Below are 12,702 nucleotides of genomic sequence, written 5' to 3'. Positions count from 1 at the left end.
TAATGCCATATGTAGAAATGGCAGCAGTTGTCAGGCTTTGGCTATAAGCTTCCTGATTTCCCTTTGACAGATGTGTGATGGTGTTGGAAACCCCATGGTAGTCATTATTGGGAGTAGTTCAACTTTTTTCTTGCTTCTAAAATAGAGATTAGATGGAGATGTTTGATGTGAACATGGCAAGATAAAGTTCAGTTGAAACAAATGAGCACCTTTTATAATGTCCTTGAAATATGATGGTGGCACATAGCCAAACTTAATCCTTTCACAGTTTGTTGGAAGTTTGACTAGTGACCGGGGGTTAACAGCTCAGTGAATTCAAACGAGACAGCTGAGAACTTTTCTTCCTTGACGCTAAGTTGGTATGTGTTCATCTCAGTTCGCAAGAGATCCCTGACCGTATCTTTTACTAGAGGAAACACTCTTATGATTTAATACTAAGTGGGATGTGGTGCCCGGTGATTTTACTGTTGAGACCAAAGCAAAACACATTGCACCTCTTTGAAACTTAGGAAGTTGAGGATAGGCAAGAATCACATTAATTCATGATTATCTACTTTCTCACAAGTCCTCTTAGCAGTGAGCAAATTTCTGTACACCTGAATTCCTAGTGTGCAATGGGATTACAATGAAAGCACACAAATGCCTGCCTGTCTGTCAGCTAGAGCTGTGTGGGGAACAGCAAGGGCTTCTGTAGCAAAGAATCTTGTGGTAATGAGTACTTTTTCTTTCTCTCTGTGCAGGGTGATGTTGGGCTCGCTATGGGCAAACTCTATGGAAATGACTTCAGCCAAACTACCATCTCTCGCTTTGAAGCCTTGAACCTCAGCTTTAAGAACATGTGCAAGTTAAAGCCACTTCTGGAAAAGTGGCTTAATGATGCAGGTGAGCAAGTCAGCAGATCTCACAATCCTGCCACAAACCCAGTGGGATCGTAAAAAATACTTTGCTGATCTGTTTGGTTTCAGCCTTACAAGGCTTGTTAATAAAAAGCCTCTGAAACGCTCATATGGGCTCTACAGTCAGTGTCATTGGGTGGAGTGAGGGAAAAGTATATGCCATGCTTTTTAGTGTACATATATGCATATGAATTCTAAACTGTCTAGGTCTTGTAGTTCATAGAGGTGTAATGTGCTATTACTTCAGTCAGCAGTCTTTGTTGCACACAATGTTGCACCTTGCATACACACACTTCCTGTCAGCCCCCTTGCTTGTCCCCTGGGTTTCCTCCCATCTCACCCTGTTTTAGGAACTCTCCACAATCATTCCCTCCATCAAGCTGGGCCTCTGTATATTCTCACCCATGCCTGGGGCTCTCCATGGCCCTTTTCTTCTGCCCATTATTATTTAGGACTGTTCTTTACTGGGAGATAAACCATTTATGGTATCAACATTTCAGCCTCTGTTAAGGCCAATGAATAGAGTTCAGATGGGTTAAGTGTTATTACGGGTGTTAATCCATCAGTTATTCGATCTTCAGTCTAGCAGAATCTGATGGTCTTCTATTCAGATGGCAGGGATTCTGCAATTCCCTCATTTTTTAACTTCTGGTTTTTTTTTTATTTTCACCAAAGCAATAGGATTCTACATGTTGATGTCTAGTTTGTCCACTGAAATTTTGGAATTGATCAACTGTGCCGATGAAATGTTATTTCATAATATCCAAACAGGGGAGTTCCATTGAGTTCTTCACGGCTTTGCATTTGTCTGCCAACATGAAATATCAATAGAAACTTACTGGCCTGGGGACATGAAATTTCTGGGTTTTTGGTGAACATGTTGGTGTGTGATATGCCTCCCATTATAGGCCATGAAAAGGCTTTCACTGACTTCAGCTGGAATTAGATTGAAACCTAAGTAGGCACACCTACACAGAGGAACATTATTAGCAACGGCTCATCTATTCTCTGATCATAGGATTTGTCATAGAATTTATTAACTGCTATAGATTTGTCCACCAGAATCTCAACTTTCATTTAAAATAAATACATTTCTGTCCCTTACAATTGCAAAAATAACCTTGAAAATACAGGCTGAATATATGTGCCCATTTGAATCTGCAAAGAGCTTAGAACAGAAGCGCTGAGCAGTGTGATCTGCCCCACCCATTCATCTCACCCAGGGCCCTGTAAACTCCAGGATTCTGCAGCTGAAATTCAAGTTTCTGTTGCAGCCAGGAGCGTGACACTTTCAGTTGCCCTGTCTTAATACGGCCTGTTGCAGCTTCCCTTTGTTCTGTCTTTTTCCACAAGGGGAAATCAACTCAGTTTCTATAACCTTCCTTTACTATCTTACAGAACCATGTAGAAGAGAATCAGGGAGGTAAATATCACCTCGCAGCCAGTAGGCAGCCTACTAAAGATATCAGCTAAGACCTGGGGAGTAAAGTGGATGAACTACTGAAACTAACTACAAACTTCTTCCTTCCCTGAGAGAGGGGAGCAGGGGAAGGCATTCTGTGCTGGTGGGCTTAGACAACAGCACAAGTGTCATAGCTCACAGAACAAGGCTGTCTGGAGATTGTTTAAAAAGAATCATTGGTGAAAATGGTCATTTGCCTTTTATGTCAGTTACCATATTTATTCGCATACAAATATACCTTTTCCCCAAATATTAATTCTCCAAAATTAGGGTGCCCATCTTAAGTGAGGAAATGTGATTTCTGTGCTGGAATGGAGGTATGGGGATGCTGGAATGGCTTGTAGAAGCTGTGCTCCCCTTTGGCTGCTTGGAACAGGAGCAGAGTCCATTTGCTGGGTTAATTTGCCCTTCCCTTGCTGCTCAGCTGAAAGCTAGAAATGTAACCCTGCCAAGGCTGCTGCTGAATTGGCAGCAGCTTTTGGCTGTTCATCCATAAGCTACTGCCAGTTTGGCAGTGATTGTGACAGGGTCAAATGTCTACTTTTTGACTGGGCACCAAAGGGTGGGCAAGTGACACTGGCAGGTGGATTCTGATCTTGCTCCATGTGACCAGCATTCAGCCATGACTCTGGAAAAAAGTCTTTATTTTCTTCTTCATTCTGCCTTCCCAAAACAATGCATGTCTTACTGGGGGCTTGTGAGACAGTTTGGTGATGTTTCCAACCATGTGCCAGAATAAAATAGGGAGAAAGATGGGAATGAAAGATATTTTATAGAGATGTAATAAACTAACGTTGTTGTGAAGTGCAGGGCATAGACAACAGGCCCTGCACAAAGCATGTCCGTTTTAGGTATAATTGGTCATCTCAAGGTTGAATGTTTGTGTTGTGAAGGAACCCTGCTGGGCTTGTAACAAGTACAGGGTGCCTTTTGCCTTCTCTCACACAAGTCATTATATATGAGGGATGCTTGCATTAGGTTGCAGTGCATTGAAATAGCATAATTTCCTGCTGCTTCATGCTCTCTATTCCTCTTTCAGAAAACCTCTCATCTGATTCAGCTCTCTCCACCCCAAGTGCCCTGAATTCCCCAGGGCTGGGAATCGAGGGCTTGAACCGTAGGAGGAAGAAACGCACCAGCATAGAGACCAACATACGTGTGGCCTTAGAGAAGAGTTTCCTGGAGGTTGGTGAGCCTGTTGTTGTGCCTGGTCCATGTAGAAATAATGGCTTTGCCCAAAAGCATGCCCCTTGAGAGGAAAGAATTCTCCATTTAGGAGCAGCACCAAGTAGACACTGGAAAATGCACATCAAGGGAGATGGAAATATAATCAATATAGTATATTTACGATGTATGTTAAACATATGAGGGTGTTTTAGAAAGTAATGGCAATTCTGAAATAAAACCATTATGTATGCAGTGAGTGGGAAACTACACAGCAGCAGGGAATGCTGATGGCGACATTTTTTAACAGACCCATCATCTATGACTACATAAAAAAATGGTATGGTCCAGTAAATTATCATAGCATACAAAATTGTTTTATTTAAAAATTGCCATTACTTTTTGAAATTCCCTCATATTAAAATGTAGTATATTGCGAGTCTGTGTCATTTAATGTGAGTCATGATCATAAGGAACATATTCCACCTGCCAGTAGCTTGGCTTCCCTCAAAACATCCAATGTGGTCCACCCTTTCAAAAGTCTTTGATTTTTCTTTACTCAGTGGCACAAAGAATCGTCAGCACAAACACCAATCAGTCACCACATCATTTCTGACCTGACAGTCAGTCAACTAGGATTTAACTGGCCACACCATTATTGGGCACTTCTCAATGGTTTTTTGAACTAGACAGGGTTACTCTGCCTCAGATCTATACCACTGTGGCCTTCGCAGTGAAAGTAAATGCCCTTGTGGACAAGTTCAAATTATGTCCCACATTGTTGACTTGTGTCCATTCACAATATAACCTGGTGGCCTTCAAGCTCTTCACACTGGTGATGGCATCACCTTAAGATGGCTGAAACAATATGCCAAAACCGCATACAATGAATAAAATAAAAGTCAGGGCTCTCCTAGCTCTTTTGAATTATATTCTACTGCTTGAATGTGTCACAAGTGAGTCCATTATGTGACTCACTGTGTAACATGAACTAAGTTGAATAACCTCTCATACAGTCGGGAAAGTCCACTTGTGTGTTCACAGACATGGCGTGAGACATGATGTTTGTAACGTCGGCTGATTCACATCTGAAAAGCAAAGCGTAAGTTCAAAGTACCATCATTCAGCCATGACTCTGAATACATGTGCTGAAATCTGCAGTTCCTTGGTCTGTGTGCATGTGCATTTGTGTGCTTGTGTATGCACAAGTGCATTAATATGCTTGTGTTTTCACCGTAGAAGGGTGAGGAAAATCTGATAAATTGTGAAAAAGTATATTGCAAAACAGTCACTAAGCATTATTTCAACATAGCCTCATAAAAGCCATACAGAAGCTTAAATTCAAAGCTAAAGTAAGCAATCTTTCAATCTGCTTAGTAAAATGTCTTTACAGGTGAAGGTGGAATAACAAATATTTTTGCCAAGAATTCACCTAATTTTGATACATTAAAAAGTGTCATTTTGTTGGTTCCTGCCAACTTGTTCTCATTAGTTCCTAATTCAAAGATATCAGGCAATGGGGTAGGGCCTAATATTGTGTACTGCAAAAAAGAAGAAAAAGGGGGGAGGGGAGATATGTCTCTGCACATAGGAAGGTAGAAAATAACTAAACATCATCCCTGTTCAGGCTTCATTCACTTCATGTAGCTTTTGTAAGGTACTTTGCTGCAGTCTGGTGTGCAGGATGAATCATAATCCAAGTCCCTGCAAAGCAGAAGAGTAATGGGACGCTTAGAAGAAAGAGTATTGGGGGTACCTGGAGAGAACTGCTAAGGTGACACACTTGGCTACTGGCAGCCACGAAGAAAAAACAGTCTACTTCATTTGAAAGAAACCTCAAGAGTTGAGGATGCCACATGGGAGGCATCCTGTCCATCTGAGATGCCAGGACCGTGGATGAGGTCTATAAAGGCCATAACACAGGTGTATCTGAATCCTGTTTCTGCTTAATTCATCCCTCACAACATTTGCTTTGATAAATCAGAAGACATATGGCTTGGGGTCAGCTTATCTCTTCCTCCTGTTCTTTAGCTTACAAAGCTGCTGGAGGACTTGTAATGCACATACCAGAGTGTCATTTCCATGCTTTTTGAATACTGTTTCTCTTTTTCAGAACCAAAAGCCTACCTCGGAGGAGATCACCATGATAGCTGACCAGCTAAACATGGAGAAGGAGGTGATCCGCGTTTGGTTCTGTAACCGACGCCAGAAGGAGAAAAGGATCAACCCACCCAGTAGTGGTGGAACCAGCAGCTCGCCCATCAAAGCAATTTTCCCTTGCCCAACCTCACTGGTAAGAATCAAGAAGCTGAGGAGGCATGCCATAAGGGGAAGAGGCTACTTAATCCTCACTTCATAGCAACAGTGGGAATTGCATACACCTCACCTACTTTGTGCAAAACATTTAGAAGCACAGATTTACTCTGTGTTCTTGCATGGGATTTTAAATGCCGTATTTATATGCTGAAAAAAGATAAAGGTGGCAAATCCACGCATTCTAAGACCCTAAATCCTTAAACTGAACCCCTGATTTAATTTGGCAATAATTAATAGCCAGCTAAATATGTAAGGCAACTACATTTTGTATCACTACTTTAAACAGATGCTAAGGGATCAAAATTCATGTTTGTATTTTATTTCCAGATTGGCTGACTCACCCAAGCCCTTTCTGTAAGGGAAAAATGTTAACTTATTCCCACCCCATCCATCTTGTTCAGCCACATCACTGCTTTTCATCAGTAGTAGATTCTATCTGCTCTTAGGCAGTAGTTTGCAGACTGTCATCCAAATATAGCTCTACTACTTTTTGTCCCTTTTGGCCAGGGATGACTTATGTCAAGGTGGGAAAAGAGCTTAAGTAATCTTTGTATCTCATTTTCAAAACTTGTCTGCCCAAGGTACATCCAAATTTACTGAACACATGGGTAACAAAATGGACACATCAAGTTTCTTCTATTTCTCCACTACCTTTGTTAAAGACAGTCTGTTTTTTTCTGGAGAATGGTTGTTGCCATTGCTGCTACTGCTAAAATTAAACACATCTGGATTCTTTGTAGCCTAAAGCTGTACTGTATAGGTTCTACCCTCACCACTGTGGACTCTGAGTGCCTTCTAATATATTGTATTAAATAACATAACTAGCATTGGCTATGTCCTCTCATCAGGGAAATAATTGTGCACATTAGTGTTTGGGTTATACATTTAAAAAAAGATGCCCTAATGTGTTTTTAGAAGAGAGGGTAAGATTGTAGAAGTTGTTCTTGCCCTGGGGGAACGCAGTGGTGAGGTTTATGATGGCTTATAGTTCCTCAGTACACCTAAAACCTTCAGTGCCCTAAAACCCATGTCCTACCCAGAAAAATTAAGACTTTTGTGGTATAAAATTCTATTATGCTGAGAAACTTGAGTTGATCATGTACACATGCTAGGTCTGTGCCATGGACTGCCTTGAAAATAAGGATTGGGACCTTGGCTTGATGGGTCTGTGTGATGGAAACAAGCATAAAGCATTGGACAGATTTGATGTGCTCATAATAGCTGGCGTTGATTTGCAGTGTGCCTCAAAACTAGTTTTTTGTGTTCATAGAACATTTCTTAAAAGCTGCTCTATCCTACTCCATCCGTCTCCATGTTTCAAATGTAACAAACAAGGGAGTTTATTACTTCCTTTAAGAGAATATGCAGTAGCAATTCAGGGGGCTGTGCATCTCACTGTGGTTAGTGCTCTTTTTTTTTTTAATGCTTCAGATGTTATGTATGTCCGTTCCAACACTGTTCTGTGCTTATGGACAGCACATCTTAGATGCACATATGCTTTTTAATCCTTGAACTACATGTTTTGTTTTTAATCTTTTCTTGTAAGTTGGTTCCTTCAGCCCTTTAATCTTGGTGGTATTTCTCTGAACTTCTTCCAGTTTATATGCAGCTTGCTTCTATTAAGATGCTAGTTTCATTTGAAAGCCCTGAACTCAGAGGTCCTTTAAATGAAGGAAATGCACCAAAGTGAAGTTTGGTCAAGGAAAGGTAAAACGTGCTACATATGCAATGATAAAACACCCAGAAAAGAGAGTAGGATAATACGTAGCTGTGCATGGAAGGTATTCAAGCTATAAGGCTTTGGCTTTGGGTCTGCCTTCACTTCTACCATCTGGGTCCTGTTCCAGGATATCTCAAGCCTCCCAAAAGTGAACAGAGTGCTTTGCCTTGTGTGCAGATGCATCCAGCAGGTTAGTCCCCTTTCTGGAATGTGCTGTACCCTCACCATCAAGTCACAGCTCCACACATTGCACCATTGCCTGACAGGCAGGTTAAACCCTATCCCTAACCCTCCCATCAGCATCGGCCTTAATCGTCAGCCCTCCAGTCAAAGTGATGGGTATTCTAACTATATAACTGTCTCTATGAGCAGTGAGAACAACATCCAGAAGCTGATAGACTGTCAGCGCACCTATGAACATATCTCCTCAGCCTGCATTAACTGGGCTGAAAGTAATACCTTTCTGCTGGGCATCTGTGATATTTTAAAGGTGCTGGAGGTCTTCCTGAGCACACCTTTATACTTGGCCCAGAACTGGGAAAGCCTCATTGAGAAGTTCAAGGAGCAGCTACAGTGGCAGTGCTGGCACCTGCTCAGCCTGTCTTACTGCAGCTGAGTCCTGATCTATTAACAGTTTGATGGCTCTTGCCCTGAGGTACAGGCTTGGTGCCCAGGGTTCACATTCATCCCTGCTCCAGAAGCTCCTTGTAGTCTTATTCTGGGATGGGTACCACTGGCTCCAGTGGGCTGTCTTCCATCTGCCCACCACCAGGAGCATCAGCGCCTAACTGATCTCGTGAGCAGGGTGTCTGTTTTCCACTTATAGGCCCTTAAGCAACTGCTCTTTGCTGGTGAACTATTCCCCTGGTGCCAGCTAGCCTTCTCATTTCTATACTGTGTAGCCTTAGCTGCAGCCAAGAGCTGTTCCTCTTGGATCCCAACTGCCTCAGTGGGGACACCCTCCTTCCTTTCTGCTGTGGCCTTGCCTGGCCCTGGCAGGTCTCTTTCTGCCTTAGACCCCAAGCCAGGCACCTTAGTTTTCCCTGAGATGCTATGGGAGCTATTGGTCCAAAACCTGACTTTGCATTGACAATGCCAAGCTGAGTTTCAGAAAGCCTCATGGTCAACTTGGTCTCGTCACAAACCATCAAGTTTGTCCACCTCCTTGATCTAGTACAGTCTGCTTGGCTCCTGGCTGGGCCTGGACTACATCTGCCTGGCTGCTCACCTCCTGGCCAAAGTGAAAGCAGCCCTCCCTGAGGATGCTGTAGCTGCCCTGGAGGATAACCTCAGCCTGTAGCAAGCCCTCCCGACCATCTCTGTGGACATACCAACTTTGTTGTTGCCTGTCGTCCCAGCTGTGGACAGTGAGGAGAGTGGTGTGCCTGCCACTCTGTTATCTCTCCCAGTGCCTGAGGGGAGTGTGTATGTTGGGGTTTCTGCTTCAAGCATCTCTCTTGAAAGGCGCTATATATGTGAGTTGTCCAGGTGCTTACATCCTTGCATCTGTCCTGACACTGCCTAGAGGCAGCACCTGGTGGCAGTGATGCTGAGGCAAGTGTGCTCAGCCTGGTGCACTCTGTACAAGTGCCCATCCAGTGGCACCTGCTGCACAGGGCCCTAGCCACTGATACCTTTATCTGCCACCTGGCAGCATTGGCAGCCTTCCCTTTTTGCAAGGAGGAGGTGAAGACCCTCTACCATATGTGTGTTGACTGCCTCTGGCTGCAGCTGCTCTTTGCAGCTCTATCGCCCTCTTTGTTGCGCTGGGCTTAGATTTCAGTGAAATGGCATACATCTTTTCAGTCCTGTACTGGGCTGCTGAGAGAATGTAATCTTCCTGGCTTACTTCCTCCTGGGGCAGGCTAAGACAGCTGCAGTGAAGAGCTGCCAGAACTGACTTGCCAGAAAGGACACCCTCCTTCTTCAATTCCTCATAGTACCTTTGAGTTTTGGCACTTTGTCCTAAAGTAAAACCTGGACCTGTTTGTGTCCTACTGGGCTACTAAGGGGTTCCTATGTACAGTGGAAGAGGGCCAGCTGGTCTTTAAAGTGTGGTCGCGAGTGTGTGGAAATAGGGGAGGTTTAAAGTTTCCTTCATGGTCAAGTTATCTAATTGTTTTTGGGTTATTGCTTGTCACTCCTAGCCCCGCGTGAGGTTCCATCATTTTAAATGGCTGCTCTTAACTGGTTGTGTGCTGCCTTTTCTACTTCTACTTGAAAGGTCCAAAGAGTCTCTGTCAGGGTGTGGTGATGTAAGCCAAAACATTTTCTGTTGAAATAGCAAGGCATTAGAATTTAATAGAAATGTATTTGTGTAGTATTTCCCCTGATACCCTCTTCAGTTGATGATGGAAAGAAAGAAACTCTACTTTGGTAACTAACCCTGAAGCATTTTTTTGCTCTCAGAACCTGAGCAGTTATGTTCCTTTCTGACCTCCAGGTGGCAACCACGCCAAGCCTTGTGACAAGCAGTGCAGCTACTACCCTGACTGTCAACCCTGTGCTCCCTTTGACCAGTGCTGCTGTAACTAGTCTGTCAGTCGCAGGTAAGAGACACCCCACAGCAGCAACTCATAAACTCCCAGCAGCCAGCGATTAAACAATTTGTGTGATAGTTTTGTCCAGTAGTGCTGTGTACCTATCAAGCAAGTAGCATATTGTTTAAGGAAAACAATATTGTACCAGATTTCATATACTCCAACATTGTATTGTCATTTGACAGATGCTAGGACTTGTTGGATTCTGTTGCTTAACTTCCATCCAGAACTCACTTGTCAAATTTCTGTACCCCGTGCCAAATAGCATGAGTTGGGAGGTCTCAGATATGCTCAGTTAAAGTCGTGTATGTATACATTTGTGGCTTAAGCACACACATCCACAAAACAATACAGAAAATGTCCCTTTAGTTCTCTATTCAAAGATTTGATTCGACTCCAGACTGATCAACTTTCTCTGACCCCACTCTCACCTGAGACTTCTTAATTTTTCTTGTTGTTATGCAGTATCATCATCATCCACATCAGTAGCATTAATGGTATAGTGGAGGTCAATGCAAGCTCCCCCAGCATGGTCCTGCCATCATGCCTGTGTTCAATAATTTAGTCTTTGTGACTCTCCAATATGTCTTTAGCTGCAACGCAAGTGTAAAAAAGTATACCTTAGAAGTAAAAGGCACTATTTTCCATTGACAGCCTACTGAACCACCCAGCCTCTTTGTGAAGAGCCATTTTAATTACAGTTCAAGATCCATGTGCACTAGTCCATCTCTCTTTAGAACTTACCATATTTACCCAACCCAAGATGACTCTGAATTTAAGACAGCCCCCAAATAATTAGATTCTGTACATGGAAAAATGATATATTTGTTGTTATTTTCTGTGTCTGGAACCTAAACTAACAGAGGAAGTCGTCTTAAAGTTGTGCCCCACTTCCCAGCCCTGCTGCAGTGAGGAAAACGGGGAAGGGCATGGCATGAGGACAGATAGTGGGAGAGTTGAGCAGCTTAACCCCTACCCTTTGTTCCCCCGTGCAACTTGACCTTTGCCACCTAAGCTTCCCCCCACAACTTGCTTCCTCTACTGGATTCCCCTCCCTCCCCCATGCCTGCATGTCCTGGCACTTGCTACTTGCTGTGTCCCCCACCTGCTCAGGTTGGGGGGGACATTGCATAGGCAGCTGGGGGTAGGCAACAGCTGTGGGTCTGATTCTGGATCAGGGCTGGAGCCACAGCCATAACAGGCACCTGTTGTTCCCACAACCACCTTGTACTCTAATCCAAGACAAAGGGATTTTTTTCTTTTTATTAAATGGGTGGGAGGTTGTCTTGGACTTGAGTAAATATGGTACTGTGCTCTTCAGTCCCACAGCGACTTAAATTTGTTCCACTTAATCTTACCTCTGCTGTCCAGTCCAGATGCTAAAGACTTCTGCTCAGGTGTCTGCTTTCTACTCTTCTAACTAGAATGTGCTTTCCAGGCACAACAGAAACCACCTCTAACAACACGGCAACCGTAATTTCTACAGCACCTCCGGCTTCCTCGGCTGTGACATCACCCTCTCTGAGTCCTTCCCCTTCTGCCTCAGCCTCCACTTCAGAGGCATCTAGTGCCAGTGAGACCAGCACAACACAGACAACCTCTGCTCCCTTGTCCTCCCCTCTTGGGACCAGCCAGGTGATGGTGACGGCATCAGGGTTGCAAACAGCGGCAGCAGCCGCATTACAAGGAGCTGCACAGTTGCCCGCAAACGCGAGTCTCGCTGCCATGGCTGCTGCAGCGGGACTAAATCCAGGCTTGATGGCACCCTCACAGTTTGCAGCTGGGTAAGGATGGTCTGTTGTGCACTTGTAAGACAAATGAAAATAGGAATCCCCATTTCGTAATAGAATGCGTAGTACTTGTAGTATCTAAGACACTCACAGTATTTTTATAAAAAACTAATACATTAAGCCTTGCAGCACTCCAGTGTAGTGAATAGAAATGATCCATTTTGAAGATGAGGATGTTGAGGCCCAGGAAGATTAAATGACTTAGAAAGCCAGTGGCAGAGGTGAGCATAAAACCAAGGAGAGCTCTGACTCATCATGCATGGCTAAATCATAGCACCTACTGTACTGTTAACTGTAGGCAAATAGAATAAATCCCCTTCACTCTTCTGCATTTATTTTTTTCTTGTTGGGACCCAGGTTGATATGGAGGGCACCTGAATTTTTATCGGAAACCAATCTGTCGCAGCACTTGGATTAAAAAATAGTACTGTAAGAGTAGCTGTACAGTTCCTTGAGGATTTTATTAATTTCCTTTTGATCTGAAGTAGTGAGGTGGTGATGATTATTCTGTAAAAATGTTGTAGTTGTTTTGAGCCTAACTTGCACCAGCACCACACTAACTTGTGCGGTTGGAATGCCAGTATTTTCAAGCCTCTTGTTCAACACAGTGTTGAAAGGCAACTATGAAGGAGCTATTCAAGGCTGCATTTTTCTGTGAGAAATTCTGATATTACAGGAAAAGTTATAAAATGAGACTCCTGAATTCTGCTCTCTTACCTTCCCCTTTTTCTTTATATGGTGGTGTATGTCTGAACAGTGGACTGGTCTTACCTGAAATTAATAGTTCCTCCCCATGTCTTTGTCTCCTCTCCTA

At 43.5% G+C, this 12,702-nt stretch overlaps 1 protein-coding gene across 1 annotated transcript in view; it reads left to right on the top strand.

The window, feature by feature from the left end:
* The window catches only part of POU2F1 (POU class 2 homeobox 1), a 157,122-nt gene that overhangs the window by 129,105 nt on the left and 15,315 nt on the right, over window positions 1-12,702 (top strand). The window contains exons 10-14 of the mRNA XM_059720598.1: window positions 741-882; window positions 3,398-3,543; window positions 5,636-5,815; window positions 10,002-10,107; window positions 11,537-11,882. Coding sequence (XP_059576581.1) covers window positions 741-882; window positions 3,398-3,543; window positions 5,636-5,815; window positions 10,002-10,107; window positions 11,537-11,882 — 920 coding nt within the window. The remainder of the gene's footprint in view (window positions 1-740; window positions 883-3,397; window positions 3,544-5,635; window positions 5,816-10,001; window positions 10,108-11,536; window positions 11,883-12,702) is intronic.

This window comes from Alligator mississippiensis, chromosome 1, assembly GCF_030867095.1.
Source record: "Alligator mississippiensis isolate rAllMis1 chromosome 1, rAllMis1, whole genome shotgun sequence".
Classification (NCBI taxonomy): domain Eukaryota; kingdom Metazoa; phylum Chordata; order Crocodylia; family Alligatoridae; genus Alligator; species Alligator mississippiensis.
This window is presented reverse-complemented; position numbering and strand designations above follow the sequence as displayed.